Source organism: Magnolia sinica, chromosome 14, assembly GCF_029962835.1.
Source record: "Magnolia sinica isolate HGM2019 chromosome 14, MsV1, whole genome shotgun sequence".
NCBI lineage: Eukaryota > Viridiplantae > Streptophyta > Magnoliopsida > Magnoliales > Magnoliaceae > Magnolia > Magnolia sinica.
This window is the reverse complement of record NC_080586.1, coordinates 6,652,132-6,668,517: the sequence shown is the minus strand read 5'-3', so window position 1 is coordinate 6,668,517 and position 16,386 is coordinate 6,652,132. Positions and strand designations below refer to the sequence as shown.

At 39.9% G+C, this 16,386-nt stretch overlaps 1 protein-coding gene and 1 long non-coding RNA gene across 3 annotated transcripts; one reads left to right on the top strand and one right to left on the bottom strand.

Annotated features, from left to right (window-relative positions):
* Positions 1-9,056: 9,056 nt before the first annotated feature.
* Positions 9,057-10,716, bottom strand: LOC131225222 (uncharacterized). 2 transcript variants are annotated; one of them, XR_009161255.1, is made up of 4 exons: positions 10,601-10,716; positions 10,255-10,316; positions 9,416-9,493; positions 9,057-9,301 (listed from the first exon to the last, which is right to left on the bottom strand). It is a non-coding gene; the product is annotated as an uncharacterized LOC131225222 (long non-coding RNA). The 2 variants fall into 2 exon arrangements; XR_009161254.1 differs by lacking the exons at positions 10,255-10,316; positions 10,601-10,716 and having other exon boundaries at positions 9,416-9,800.
* On the top strand, positions 10,534-11,814 carry LOC131225221 (BI1-like protein). Its single transcript, XM_058220703.1, has 2 exons — positions 10,534-10,735; positions 11,247-11,814. Exons 1-2 carry the CDS (start codon positions 10,558-10,560, stop codon positions 11,513-11,515), a joined length of 447 nt encoding a protein of 148 aa, XP_058076686.1. The 5' UTR covers positions 10,534-10,557; the 3' UTR covers positions 11,516-11,814.
* The last annotated feature ends 4,572 nt before the right edge of the window (positions 11,815-16,386 follow it).

Genomic DNA, 16,386 nt, shown 5'->3' with positions numbered 1-16,386 from the left:
TTTAATGTAGATCGCAAATACATGCCACTTACACAACTCTTCTTCTGCAAGTGATTCTGCGGTTCGGTGCGTTTCGGCCATACACCATTACCTGGATTTCATGAGTGCTCAAGAGAATTCGCCTAGATTCTCATAGGAAGCGGCCTCCACCTCCACACCCATATAGGTGAATTCCATCAAGTGTATGCAGCAACTGTATACACCACCAAATATATGGCTATGGATTCATTAAGAGTTCTAACAACTCATCCTTTTGCGTTGCTACTTGCACTGTACACCATAGAAGGGGCTCATACAACTCAGTGCAATCGTCTACCTCGTGTCTTGTTGTTTACCCATTTAACCTATCTCATGGGATCTCCACTTATATAGGTTGGGTTGCCGACACTGGCAGCTCATATATTAGGTTCAGCCCCATTCCCTTCGATGTATCAATGACTAACCTTTTAGATAGTCCTTTAGTCAGAAGATCCGCTAGATTCTTTTCTGACCTCACAAAGTCAATGGATATGACTCCATCACGCAACATATATTTCATTATGTTGTGTCTGAGTCTAATATGCCTGCTCTTTCCATTATATATTTTACTCTTTGCTTTCGCTATAGCTGCTTGACAGTCACAATGAATAGATACGGTCGATATAGGCTTTGGCCACAATAGTATATCAGCTAAGAGATTTCTAAGCCACTCGGCTTCTGTTCCAGTCTTTTCTAAGGCAATAAACTCGGATTCCATAGTAGACCGAGCGATACATGTCTGCTTGGTAGACTTCCAAGAGACTGCTCCTCCACCTAAAGTGAAGACATATCCACTCGTGGATTTTGTCTCATTTGAATCACTAATCCAGTTAGCATCACTGTATCCTTCTAATACAGCAGGAAAACCATTATAATGTAAACCATAGGCTATACTGCCTTTTAGGTATCTCAAAATCCTAGACAAAGCATTCCAATGCTCTTTTCCAGGATTATGTGTATATCTACTTAGCCTGCCTACTGCAAAAGCAATGTCTGGTCTAGTGTAGTTTGTTAGATACATAAGGCTACCAATTATTCTGGAATACTCCAATTGAGACACACTATTTTCTGTATTCTTCATGAGAGTCACACTATAATCATAAGGAGTACTGACAGGTAAACAGTCAAAATGGTTAAACTTTCTCAATATCTTCTCAATGTAATGAGATTGAGATAATATAATAACACCATTTTTTCTGGTTACTTCAATACCCAAGATTACACTAGCCTCTCCTAAGTCTTTCATGTCAAACTTAGATGACAAGAATTTCTTAGTTGTATTAACTAATTTAATATTAGTTCCAAAAATAAGCATGTCATCAATATAAATGCATATAATAACATAATCATTTTCAGAAATTTTACTATATACACATCTATCTACATCATTTATATGATAACCATTTGATTTTAAAACACCATCAAATTTTTCATGCCATTGTTTAGGAGCCTGTTGTAAATCATATAATGATTTAATTAGTCTACATACTTTATTTTCTTTTCCTGATATCTTATAATCCTCAGGTTGTTCCATATATATTTCTTCTTCTAAGTCTCCATTTAGGAAAGCTGTCTTAACATCCATCTGGTGTACCACCAGTTTATATATGGAGGCTATCGCTATTAAGACCCTGATAGTTGTAATTCTAGTTACAGGAGAGTATGTATCAAAGTAATCTATTCCTTCTTTTTGTTTAAAGCCTTTCGCTACCAACCTAGCCTTAAACTTATCAATAGTCTCATCTGGTTTTAGTTTCTTTCTAGACACCCATTTACAACCTATTGGTTTATTTCCAGGTGGTAGGTTTACAATTTCCCAAGTGTTATTAGATATAATAGATTCTAACTCATCATTTATTGCTTCCTTCCAAAAAGTTGCATTTGGAGAGTTAATTGCTTCTATATAGGTTGTAGGATCATCTTCTACTAAGAAAGTGAAAAAACCATCTTCTACGTTAGTTTCTCTTCTAACCCTAGTACTTTTTCTTGATTGTATCTCTTCTACTACTTTCTCGTATGCATTTTTACTAGTAGATGCAATATCTGATTCATTGACTTCCTCTATTCCTATAGATTTAGATTTCATAGGGAATATGTTCTCAAAGAACTCTACATCCCTATCTTCTATAATTGTATTAGGATCTAGAATATTATCCTCAGTTTTTAAAACTAGAAACCTATAGGCTGCACTATTTTGTGCGTAACCTATAAATACACAGTCGGTCGTTTTAGGACCTAACTTTCTTTTCTTAGTTTCAGGTAATCCTACTTTAGTAAGACACCCCCACACTTTAATATATTTGTAACTAGGAACATGATTCTTCCATAGTTCATATGGTGTTTGTTCAAAAGATTTAGAAGGAATCCTATTTAGAATATAACAAGCAGATAGAATTGCTTATCCCCACATATTTGAGGGTAAGCCTGAACTATTTAACATAGCATTCATCATCTCTTTTAGAGTTCTATTCTTACGTTCTGCTATTCCATTCTGTTCTGGTGTATAAGGAGCTGTAGTTTCGTGAACTATTCCATTCTTTTCACATAATTCTCTAAATTGAGAAGATTCATATTCACCTCCTCTATCTGTTCTAAGTCTTTTAATTTTTATATTTAACTGATTTTCAACTTCAAATTTGTATTTAGAAAAAGCATCTAAAGCTTCATCTTTGCTTCTTAATAGATAGACTCTAGTGAACTTAGAGTAATCATCTACAAAAGTTATGTAATATCTTTTTCCACCTTTAGACATGTGATTTCTAAAATCACCTAAGTCACTGTGTATTAACTCTAATAGAACAGATGATCTTTCTATTTGTTTAAAGGGTTTTCTAATGAATTTTAATTCGACACATGTTTCACATTTATCAAATTCTTCATTAGATATATTAGGTAATAAACCTAATCTTTTCATTTTCTTCAAAGATGCTATATTCACATGACTTAATCTACTACGCCATAGATAAAAAGGCTCAACGATATAAATAGAACTGAATGTCTTCTTATTATTATCATTGGATACATTTATAATGAATAAACGATCGCTACAGTACCCCTTACCAACAAAAGTTCCATTCTTAGTCATTACAAGATTATCTGAATCAAATACTAACTTAACACCAGCCTTATTGAGGAGTGAACTAGAGACCAAGTTTCTTCTAATGTCGGGCACATGTAAGACATCATTCAACATCAGAGTCTTTCCAGAAGTGAGTTTCAGAAGTACTTTTTCTTTCCCTACAACTGGAGACGTTCTAGCATTACCCATGAACACCTGTTCATCATCTCCTGATACTTGGTAGGAGGTAAACATGCTACGATCCTTGCACACGTGCCTAGTTGCACCAGTGTCTAGTACCCACTCCAAGTTGTTTAGAAGGAAGACTTCTGACACCACAGCTACTATCATGTCAGACTCATTGCCTGTTTCTGTAAGATTAGCTTGTGGCTTATCTTTGTTTTTCTTAAGCCTGTAGGTTTTGACATGATACCCAGGCTTTCCATAGTTATAGCAATTTTCCTTTTTCTTGAATTGATTGTTTGCATTCTTCTTTTTGAGCCTGCATTCATTTGCATAATGTCCAGGTTTGCCACAGTTATGACAGTTGCCCTTTTTCTTATTATTTGCCCGACTTGATTCCACAAGATTCGTCTTTGAATCTATCTCATTTTTATTTTCTTTTTGGTCCCTGATTCTATTGGCCTCCTCTATTCGTATGTGTACGATAGTGGTTTCCAAAGAAACACCGTTCTTTTTATGTTTCATTCTATTCTTATATTCTTTTTAGGAGGGCGGTAACTTTTCTATTAGTGCTCCTGACAAAAACACTTCATCCAACTTAATTCCTTCTGTCGATAGTTCATGAACTAGACTTTGAAAATCATGAATCTGATTTGTGACAGGTATATCGTCTGTCATTTCATAATAAAGGAAATTAGCAATTGCATATTTCTTAGCGCCTGCATCTTCTAACATGTATTTCTTTTCCAAAGCAGTCCATATATCTTTAGCAGACACGTAAGAAGCATACACGTCATATAGTTCGTTGGATAAAGAGTTTAGAATATAATTTTTACAATTATTTTCATTTGTTACTTCAGTTTGATTTGCTGGATCTATAGTAAATGATTCAGAAAAAATGTATGAAACTTTCAGGGTGGTTAGAGCGAACATCAGTTTCTGTTTCCACCGTTTAAATGATTGTCCAGCGAACGGTTCGATTTTGGCTAACTCAGTAGAAGCATTTACTGTTACTGTAGCCATAGTCTATGTAATTCAACAATTCGATTTCAAGATTGTTGGAATATTTAGTTGAATTAAATAGACTATTAAAAATCGAGAACCAAAAAAAAAAATATTTTGATAAAGAAGAACTTATTGAATTGAGTCGAGGCGTGACTGAGTCACTCGGCTTGAAATCGAATTTGCTCCCCTTGGACAGCGTCCCAAGTGCAACAGGTTTCCAGAGCAATTGACCTCCACGATACAACGACTATGACCCGGTCCCAGCAGTGCACTCACTGTACACGGGCTCGAACCACTTGCAGTTTAATCCGAAAGTGCTGAGTTGACTCAGCGATGAACTCAGTAGAAAATGTTTAAAACCGAATATCAGAGAGCATTTTATAAGAGATGAATTTTTCGTATATTTGAAACTAGAATCGGTTGTCTTTATATAGACTCCAAAGTGGTGCATAAGCACCCTTTATAAAAGGTTAGGTCCCTTGGGTTTAAACCCAACAGGTGCGACCAACCGGAAGGGACGCATCTCTCTGGTTTAAAACGAAAAAGCGCAAATGCGAATACACTCCCGCACATACAGTCCTGCGAGTACCCATACACACACCCATGCGAGTACACACACACCGCACCCGCACCCGCACTCGCACCCGTGCCCGCGCCCACGCCCAGCCCAGCCCAGCCCGTCCCGTCCAGTCCCGTCGCGTCACGCACACGGACACGAACTCGGACTCGGCTCGGCACGGCTCGGCTCGGCGCACGCGCGCGCGTGGTCAATGGCATAGATTAGAGCTATTGGCATAGCCCCCCCACAGGACCAAATTCACATGCCCCCTGAAAGGGGCTCAAGCCCTAGGCAAAAAGACTATCTTATATACAAGATAGTTTACTATGTCAAATCCGATGTGGGATAAAACCCACAGCTCAAAAGTACTACAACTTTTTAAAATTGAAGGAAAATTACCGAAAATTTAAAAATTCAAATTTTAATGTTATTTTAAAACAAAATACAACACCCGTAACTCTCATCCATATCAGTAATCATAGAAGCTTCCAATACCATAAAGAGATTAAAATCAATCAGCACATGGAATTTTCAGACATTCTCTATTTTAACCATCCATTTGGGTACCACAAAATCCCCTGTGCATGGTGCCCCATCCTTAAGAGGGTTAACATAGGGATGAACGTGATGAGGTCAACCACCATCTTTCTTAAGGATAAGTACTTCGAATCCATGAAGATTCTCTGGACTCCTCAAACCCATGAGGAAAAAAGCAAGAAAATAGAATTAATATTCTAATTTTTTTTTTTTATCATTGATTAAACGAATTTACAACATAGGGATACTAAGCCATGGAAGAAGTTTTAGAATTAAACCACAACTAAAACTCCTTATTCCTACAGGTGTGCATGGTTTTCGGCTAAAAATAGTATCCTGTATTTTGCAAATTCGGCGTGCACAATAACATGACGTAGTGGGGTTGGGTGGCTAAAGTAGCTTGACCTACCCCAAAATCATATCTGGTACATCCAAGAGCTCATTCCATATTGTCCGCTTTAAGGTCTATCGGTCCGGATCACCTCCGTCTCCGATTGGGCCTTTTTTGGTCAATCTTGACCATGAAACTGTCCGTGACCCACCCACTTTACATCAAGGGCCCACTGGCCACTGGTCCATTTGGGGCACGCAAATCCACACGCTCATGGACTGCGGCCCATCGATATTATGGTCCAAGCCATCACCAACGCTAATGTATGATGCAACCAATTCAAAAAAATAAACCGCGATTAACGCCGAGGGCGGTAGTAGGCCAGAATGGCTAGAAAGGTCTGCACCAAGGTGAACACCAGGGCGAGAACCGTTGCTTCCATTTGGAGTATAGACCATGGAGTACTGAAATAATCACGCATCAGCCTAGCCCGCCACGTGTGCCAATCGGTCTCACAAACCTCAGCCACATGATTAATCATTCCCGATAGGTAATTGTCCTTCAAATCAACGGTCAGTCCTTGGCACATCCGATTAAAGAGATGAACCACCTCTTCATCATCACCCAACCAATGTTCAATGATCCTGTTTTGCTTGAGTACCGTTACGTCCGTCGTCGTTTCAAGAATACAATACATAAAATGGTGTGGCTAGTGAAATATGATCCGGACTTCGTATGACATTGCTCGAAGGCGATCATGTTTCGAAATAGAGTTTTTGTAGTTGAATCATTGATGGACAGTGATGGGATTTGGATCACACCTTTCTGATACGTTACATCCAAGAAGCTGCCTGCGTTCTTCTTCTTGAACTTTGATCCCGGCACGTTGGATCTCCGTAATGGATGGGATTGATCTAGTCAGTGATGGATGTCCATGGTCAAATGCTGAGGTGGGGCCCACTCGTGGGGTTGGTATGATATGGGAGTGAAACAAATGGAGCAAATGATGGACCACTTTGGACGGTTGGATTGTCTGATTCATTGGTAGGAAGTAATCAAAGAAATTAAGGGCCAGATCGATAAGAGAAGAAGAGTTTGACTTTTTGACTAGGCCAAACAAATGTTGGAGAATGAAGAAAGGAAGCTGGTTCTCTAGAAGGAGCATGTCCTGACCTATAAGAGGCACCATCCATTTAGTATTATAAATGGGGCCACCTCAACGGCCTGATTTCCATCTACGTTGAGAAAGAGCTCGATGATGAAACAACCATCCAAGACCATCATCTCTACGAACTCGTGGCTCCTGAGATTGATGTTCTCTGAGTAGCAGCACCGGGCCCGGTCCACCAACGGCTGGATTTCGTTGATGTAATCAACCAAGGAATGATCATGGTCCCTAGAGAGGAGTGTATATAGATGGTGCCATTTGTGGTCTTCCATGGCTTGTAGGCTTTGGTTGGCTCCGTGGTATGGGCCAATCAAGATGATCTGTGGCTCGTAAGCATCAGGGTCACCCTGGCAAATGCTTCTCGGGACACGGTAGATGGTGCATGGATCAATCTGTGATGGACGGCTCCTAATGCTTTGGGTCCTCTTGATGAAGGAGTTCACCCATGCATCATGATGGTGATCTTCTACTTCTTCTATTTTCTCCTTTCCTTTATCCATCTGATAGTGAAAAATTCTACAGCGGAAAGAGTGTACGTAAGATAGTGAGAGAAAAGGCAAGGACTTTGACGGTTTGGGCAATCGGTCAAGGATTGCATGTACACCTTCCCTTCCAGTTGTTGGAAGAAAGGTTACATCAACCATCCATTGGGACCTTTACATACTTCCTCCCACTTGGTTGTATGATTTGCTGAATCCTAACCGTCCATTTCTTTTTTCTTTTTTTAATCCCTCCTACTTTCTTATCAATACAAGAGTGGGTATGGCCCCCTGTAGGATTGGCCAGATGGATGGGCCCGGACTGCAATCTGGGCCCATTGGCCTGGTCCAATCATTAGGTGGGGCACCTTAATAATGGTTTAAAGAAAGTTGTTATTGGTCCTAGTCATGTTTTAATGTTTCATACCATTTGTAAGTAGGATTTTTATTTTTATTTTTTTCGGATGTAGATATTTAAAAATAAAGAGGAAAAAAAAACTAAATTAGGATTTGGGTTGCCTTAGCCCATCCATTACCACTCCTTTCTATCAGTTTGAATTTTCAGAACAATCTTTAACATGGCCAGATGTTCTCTATCCATTCATTTCAAGTGGTGCAAAACAGTGTTGTAAGCCCTTGTGGTGTGTGTGTGTGAAATCAAGCCCGTTCAATAGGTGGAACCCACAATCGCATGAGTAAAAAATGAGGCTGATTAATCGTCTTGGTCACAAGTGAAGTTGGAGATTTTTAAGGGTGTATATTATTTTTTAGGTCATTGTCCACCTATAATTATATTAGCCACATTTTTGGGACCGAGAACACTTGTTAAACGGGTTGATCCAAATCTCAGGTGGGCCACACCAAAGAAAACAGTGGGGATTGAATATTGAAAACCTTTTTAGGGCCACGGAAGTTTTGAATCATCAACAGGTTGAATGTGGATGGCAAATAGACATTACAGTGGGCTTGGGAAGTTTTGAATGGTGGACATTCAGTCCATATTGTTTTCCTGTAATGTTGTCCACTTAAGATTTGGGTCTGCCTCATTTTTTGGTTCATGCTCTAAAATAAGCAGGCAGAATGGATGAATAGTGTGTTGTATTTGATATCTTAAATCTAATAAGATTTTGTGCAGATTTTTTCACAAAACTGCTAAAGTGTGGGATTTGTTTCCAATTTCGTTTATAATTCTTTTCGATTTTGTTTGAGATTCTTTTTAAAACTATATATATATATATATATATGTGTGTGTGTGTGTGTGTGTGTGTGTGTGTGTGTGTGTGTAAATAGGATTGAGAGGTATTCTAAAGGATTTTAAGGCTTTCTAAAAGGGTTCTAGGGTTTTTACTACATAAAAACAGGACAAACGCTATGGATTTTATCCGTAGCATGACCGTAGTTGTAAGTGTCAAACAGTAGGTCTAAAACCTATGGCTACAGATTTAATCCGCAGCCATAGATTAAAATAGCTACAGATATAATCCGTAGCAATCATATCTGTAGCCAAAAGTACTTACAGCTACAGATAGTATTTGTAGCTAAAAGTGGTGCTGCATCCGTAGCAATATTCAGAATTTAATAACAGCTACGGTTGTAAGATTACCAGCTACGGTCAATATCCGTAGCGAGTGCCTACATTTAAAAGAAGTTATAAGCATTCATTCATTCAATTACCACCTGCATAATCATTCATTCATTCAGTCAATTACAATCATTCATTCAATAATGAATCAATTACAATCATTCATTCATTTAATTCAATTACAATTACAATAATGTTGAAAATACAAATCTTGGTGAGTCTGTGTGCACTCGCATATGGCCAGGTGCATCCTTCATCCACCATAAATAGAAAATGGATGTGAGTATCAATAGTCCACTTGCACATCCAACAGCTATACCGATAACTTCTTCTGTGCGTCTTCTGTAATTATATTCGAGGGCAAACCACCACTAGAGGACTCTGCAACATAAAAACAAAGAATCAGTCAATTGAAGAAGGATGAAAACTAAATGCAAGGAAAACATAAAATTCCCCTGATGTAAACTGAATTAATGCTTCAAACAACGTTCATACATTGCTAAAGTACCGTTGAAGCAAGCAATCATTCACTACACCACACATTCCATAGAAGTACAACAAGTTCAAAAACACCTGCAGATGATTCATACATACCTTATTATAAGAATCAAATACCATAGCATTAGTCAAGTGATGAAAATTTGAAAATGGAAAGGGAATCAAGAGTGGTAAAACTGAAAATATGAAGAGAGATGAAAGTGCCTGTAATTGGCAACTTTCAAAGAAAAGAAAAAAGAAGTAACTAATAAAGCAGCTTGTTAAGCCCATATGCACCTCATACAAGGCCACACTACTAGCCTACCACTTGCATGGGAAGTCTGACATGTGCATCAGGTGGGCTCAATGTGAAGAAAACCTAGAGAAAATTCTACCAATAATGGGTCACTCCTGGATGTACGATAGAAGAAAATTAACTAACAAATCCCATAGAGAACCACGTCCTCTATATATCAATGAAGATTTTTTTTATTTTTTTTTTAAAGCATTTTCCAGTACAGAATTGCTTCTTCTTCTTCTTCTTCTTCTTTTTTTTTTTCAAGGGGATATTAGACATACTCAGTGTTGTAGCCATACATTGATATATCTCATAATATTGCACTGCCCATTTATAAATATTCCTGAATATCATTGATACATGCGACACGTATCAACGATATCTCAATACAGAACATTCAGTTGCAGTTGAGCACTTGAGCATGAACCGAACAATCTAGCCAAATCAATTTTTAAACTTGATCATTTGATTTAGCATGTGAATTTCACAATCAATTTGAGACACCTTATATTAACTCGAGAGATGTAACACAAAAGATAATGCCAATGAGTGAACATACCGCCACCACGACATGGATACATATCACTTTCCCTTCACCATTTTTGAAGAAAACCAATCAAGCTGCAAAAACAGAAAAACAAGAACATGAATAAATAATAGGAAAAACTAGTAATCCAGAAATATTTCAAATTTCATATAAAGCATATGAATGGAGCTTACCTACTTAGATAAACATTTGTTTCATCCAGACTCCTGTCCCATTCATATGGATGTAGGTCATGCTTCCCAGATAATTTATACATTTTAAGAAAAATCCAAATATTTTGTGTGATGCTCCACATGCTAAATTAATTTCTTCTTCATGGAATGTCTTCGAACATCCAATCAGCAAGTAGTTAACATACCTCATACTCTCCAATGTGCAGTGTTGTGCCCCTTGTATTCATATCGGCAGAGTCATCCATTGAATTTTATATTCCTTGGACTATTCACACTTTGCCTGAGCATAAGCGTTGGAATTGCCTGTGCTAACACAAAAGGTTTTGATCATCTCTCCCTTTGATCTATAATTCTCTCTCTAAATTAATTTATATTGTAGAGGTTTCCAAGTTCCTCATGCATGTAGATTCCAGGCCCTCTACACTCGCCCACATGTCCAACATAGCACGTGTGCAACATCCTAGCCATCCATGAGATTTACCTCACCTCATATGCGACTGGACCCAATAGTCTCTCTAGTCTACTCATCAAGTGGGGCCACAATGTAATAAACAAATGGATGGCTAGAAAAACTTGGCAAGTTCTTTAGCCATCCATCTTTTTTTCATTACACTGAGTGGACAGGCCTGGTTTCTGGACCAGGGCATCTTAAATGGTGGAGTCCACCTGACATTGACAGCTTGGATGCTCCATGCAGATGCCAGCTTGATTCGTGCGGCAGCATGTCAAGGGTGCTGGGATTTACACATGTTTTTGAATTAGCAAACCTTTATATTATAATATGTAATTAATATTTATGGCTATTCAGTTCTTTCCTTGTTGATATTGCAGGAAGAATCATGCTTGAGGCATTGATTTTAACATCAATTGTGGTTTCTACCTTGACTGGTTATACTTTCTGGGCTGCAAAGAAGGGCAAGGACTTTAGCTATCTTACACCCGTTCTATTTGCAGGACTTACTGTCCTTATCCTGACTAGTTTTATCCAGGTTGGGAATCTTCAATACATTCTGATTATCCTTCTCTTGGTGTTTGATGAACTCCTGTACTCATGTCATTGTTCTCTTTATCACTTCTCATCTGCTCAATTACACTTCTGAAGAGCTACATGTGCCAACCTGGACCATCTGAAGCACATACGAGCCCGCAGCAGGTGGTCCAACCGTGTAGATGATCTGGTCTAAAGATTGCCAATGGGCTGCATGCAACATATGCATGTGGTCCAAATGATGATTGAATCAGCTTGATTTCTTGGACAAGTCATTTCAATAGTGGGGCCCACCTGATGTGTGGCTCAAGTGCAAGTCATGTGTTTGGCATCGTTTTGTGAGGCTTGTTTTAGTCTCTGAAAGTTAACACTTCTCCTTGGTGTGGAAAAGAATTGCGATTGTTTATTGAGTGAATAGATAAACTGATTCATATGCTTCATATGAAATTTGAAATATAAAAGTATATGAATGTGGGGTAATTCAAAGTCAGATTCTACAGCTATGAAGGGTACAAAACCAAAGTTTTGCAACAAATCAATATAAAGAGCATTGCATCTATGACCCTGATTAGATTCCCACATATAAATGGAGTTTACCTGCTTAACTCGTTTCCCAAATACAAAGAGCATTGCATCTATGACGTTGCTTTTGTTGGGTGCCTTACACAAAACATTAGGATCTAGCCTCCCGAAACAAACCAGAATTATGGAATAATAATGCAATGAACTAAATCAAAACAAAAACCATACCACACCAAGGTTTTTTACGTGGAAAACCCTCAAAGAGGTAAAAACCACGAGACCTCGTCCAGATCAACAATCCACTATAAAGCAGAACGTTACAACCGATCACAAGCACACACCGCTTGGATCAAACCTTCTTCACTCATGCAGGAGTGGATAAATAATAAGAGAAACAAAGAAGACGGAAAGACCTCACCGATTACGAGGACGTGGAAGCGCTGAGATATGGTAGATCATCTCTACGAGCATAGTCTCCCTTTCATAAGCTTCCTCTTTCTCTTTCTCTCTCTCTCTCACGCCTTTGATAACCCTAAGCCCTTTAGCAAACCCTTGCAAAGCTTTAGGAAAACCTAGAATACCTTGAAATATACCCCAATCCCGCATACATCCCTTTATATAAGAATAGAAAGATGTATAATCAAAATAGGAAATAATTTTCACAGAATTTGTGTTTCCACAATCGCATCTGCATAACTCTTCGATGATATAGACGGTCTCTCAATGACAGCCGTCGATATCATCTGAGGTCTTTCGATGATATCGAAACAGGACCAAAACTGTCCAGCAACTAGGGGTAAAAAATCCAACAATTATCGATGTTAGCCTTTGATATCATCTAAAGTCTATCAATGATATCGACATGACCAAAAAACTGTCCAGCGACCAGTGGTAAAAAATCCAGCAATTATCGATGATATCGAAATTAGTTCGATTTCATCGAACCCAGCAATGAGGAGAAAATCTCCATCAAATCTCTCCCTTTTTGACTCAGGAGGAATCCACCTTCTTCAAGCTAGCCTGGTTTCTACAAACCTCAAACTTGCCCTTGAGAAAAGCCTTGGTCATCATGTCTGTCACGCCCCAAACTCGGAGACCGGGCTCACAAAATTCCCGACCGCCGAATCCGGCGCCGACAGCCTCCGTAGAACCCCATTCTCGGCTCCCAGCGCCCATTCGCCAGGTTCCGATCCTGGGATGCTACAAGGAGGATTTTGTACATCAGTTTGATTCGTAATAAGCATAACCAAAGGCATAACCCACAAACAACAACCAAAAACTCCATCACATTTCCACTATAATCAAAAACTTTCCAAGTACAATGAGCATAAGGGAAATACAATGAAGATAGACCAAAACTCCAAAAGAAGATCAGCCACGCGTCCAAGCCTCAGCGCTGCTGCGATCCAACGTCACCTGCACGCAACGGTCGTGCATAAGCTTATAGAAAGCTTAGAGGGTGGTGAAAGTGTATGCCCAAGGTGATAATGTAGTCATGCAGTATCAGAGTAATGCGGAACATGCTGATGAATACGAAGAATCCCATTAGCCGTACCAAGGCCATGCGGTGCAAAGAATGATGTCGGCCATACCAAGGCCATGCAATGCAAAATGCAAGTCAAGCATACAAATCCTCATCTAAGTCCACATATCAATATATCTCAACTCTAGAATATCACCGAAGTCTAGTACACTCCAACCCAGATTGTCGCCCCATCGCGCACAATAAGGTGAGTGAAAAAGACCTCACTATCCGCTTACCAATATTGGGCTCGGCTCATCAATAGCGAACCCATTCCTCGAGCTGGTCAGACTCAGCCTAGCTTTGCCCCCTCCTCTCGGGCGGGTAAGCCCGCACCCCCTTCCAACCGACCATGATACAGTGAAAAGCGCAACTGTCTGATAATCGACACTCGGGGCTCATGCACCCACTCGATCTAGACGTTGGAGCAACATCTTGGTACCATAAGGGTTTAGGGACTTTCACCCAGGGATATCTATAGCATCCCATGTAGACCAGTCGGTATCCAATCCCGCCAACCACGATGCGTCGTGGAGGCTATGGCCCCGATGTCGCTAGGGCGTCGGTGACAATATCATACAATGCAAATGCATGAATCACACTATCCATCATGCAATCTCGCGCGTATCGTGCGCTCATGTAGGGCAACACCTGTACGGAGCCCCTAAACAATCCGCCCGAAGGCTATGCTATGATCAGACATTTCTCATATCAAGCATACGTATGATGCATATGATCATGAATCATGAAATTAAACATGCTATATAGGATGGATGATGTACATAACGAAGGTGGGCCTAGACGGCCTACACATAACATGCACGAGCCTAACAATGGGCCTTAGGGAATGTCATAATGCGGACATTTAACCACACTATACTTGCAATGTGGACGTCAAACCACCATCGCTCCCAAGGCATAGCCCTGACGTAAACATCATTACATAAATCATGCTGGGATCGTACATTGCAATGGACCTTAGGCACGTCCCATTGGGCCTTAAATACGTCAAATGGGCCATATCATATGGGCCTTGTATTCATCAAGTGGGCCACATCACTGGGCCGCACCAATGGGCCTTATGTGCATTGCAATGGGCCATAACCCGTGGGTTTTAGAACGTATCAAATGGGCCTAATCTTATGGGCCTTATGTGTATCAAATGGGCCACACCAATGGGCCCCAAATGCACATCAAATGGGCCTTAACCAATGGGCCTAATCTTATGGGCCTTATGTGTATCAAATGGGCCACACCAATGGGCCCCAAATGCACATCAAATGGGCCTTAACCAATGGGCCTAATCTTATGGGCCTTATGTGTATCAAATGGGCCACACCAATGGGCCCCAAATGCACATCAAATGGGCCTTAACCAATGGGCCTAATCTTATGGGCCTTATGTGTATCAAATGGGCCACACCAATGGGCCCCAAATGCACATCGAATGGGCCTTGACCCATGGGCCCATAATACATCAAAGTGGGCCTCAATCATGGGCCATAAGTAATTGAAATGGGCCTCACCTAAATAAGTACAATATTTATATACATATATATATTTATATATAATATAGTATATAATATACATATAATATTACATGAACTATAATATTATATATATCTATATATATATATATATATATACATATATCTATATATATATATACACATACACACACGCATGCAGCACAGTGGGCCCACACACTCATCACAGTGGGCCCACACACTTATCACAGTGGGCTACGTCCACCGTCCAGGCGGACGGTGGTGGTCAAACATATACATCAATGTGGGCTCCATGTGGGGCCCACCATAATGTTTATAATTCATCCAAACCATTGATAAGGTCACATGGACCAAGATGAACGGTGAAAACAAATTTCATCCCGATCCAAAACTTCTGTGGGCCCCAAAAGGATCTCAAAGGTAGGAGTCCGGTCCCACTGTTTCTTATGGTATGGGCCATCTGAGTTTTGGATCGAGCTGATTTTTGAGATGGGCCCACTTCAGAGAGTGGCCCATCTGATGAATGGATTAGATGACATATAAACATCAACGTGGGGCCCACGGCTGTACGGCGGCCAGTCCGCCCGCTCGCTGCTGTTTTTATTTTTTATTTTTATTTTTGTTTTTTGACGGGTTTTGCAGGTGGGGTCCATATCCAAGCCATCCACTCCATCCAATGGCCTTCCATGGCCCTAGACAAGTTAAACGAGCCCAATATTGGACCTGTTTCGATGCATAAAACCAATAGGGAAAGTTTTAATGGTAAAGACCATCATTTGCTACGGTATGGCCCGCCTGAAAGTCTGATGGATCCCATCTTTCAGGTCAACGGCTAAAAAGAGCTTGGGAAGGGAATGGATGGTGTGGATTTAATACATGCATCAAGGTGGAGCCTACACAAGTGGGCCATCCCCAAACCAAGCAAATATATATATATATATTTTATTTATTTTTATTTTTTTACATTTACCATGGAACGTCCAGCGTCCCTGGACGCTGGACTCTGCAACTATTATAGAGGTGGGCCTTGCTTAGGTGGGCCACCTCATGGAGGATGGTGTGTATACTACACACAAGGTGGGCCCCACTCGTAGGTGAATTGGATGGAATACATGCCCTATGGTGGGGTCCATTCAAGTGGGCCACATAATCTCATTAACATAAAAATAAAAATAAAAATAAAAATAAAACAATTAAAAATAAAAAGGGAGAGAGATAGAGAGTGAGACCGTGTGATGGAGGGACCCCGGCACTATGGGCCCTCCCTTGCACTAAATCATACATCAAGTGGGTCCCATTTTATGTGGCCCATTAAAATTAAATCCAACGGTGGAGATCCCTTCTCCACCAAATTAAACGGTCTAGATGACCCTAAACATACAAGAAAATAAACATCATGATGGGGTCCATGGAGAATGGCCCCATCATGGAA

Excerpts from the sequence above, each read along its gene's own strand:
- LOC131225221 (XM_058220703.1), top strand. The coding sequence starts at position 10,558 with ATGGAATGTCTTCGAACATCCAATCAGCAAGTAGTTAACATACCTCAT. Across the intron at positions 10,736-11,246 it reads TGCCTGTGCTAACACAAAAG|GAAGAATCATGCTTGAGGCA; the intron begins GTTTTGATCATC and ends TTGATATTGCAG.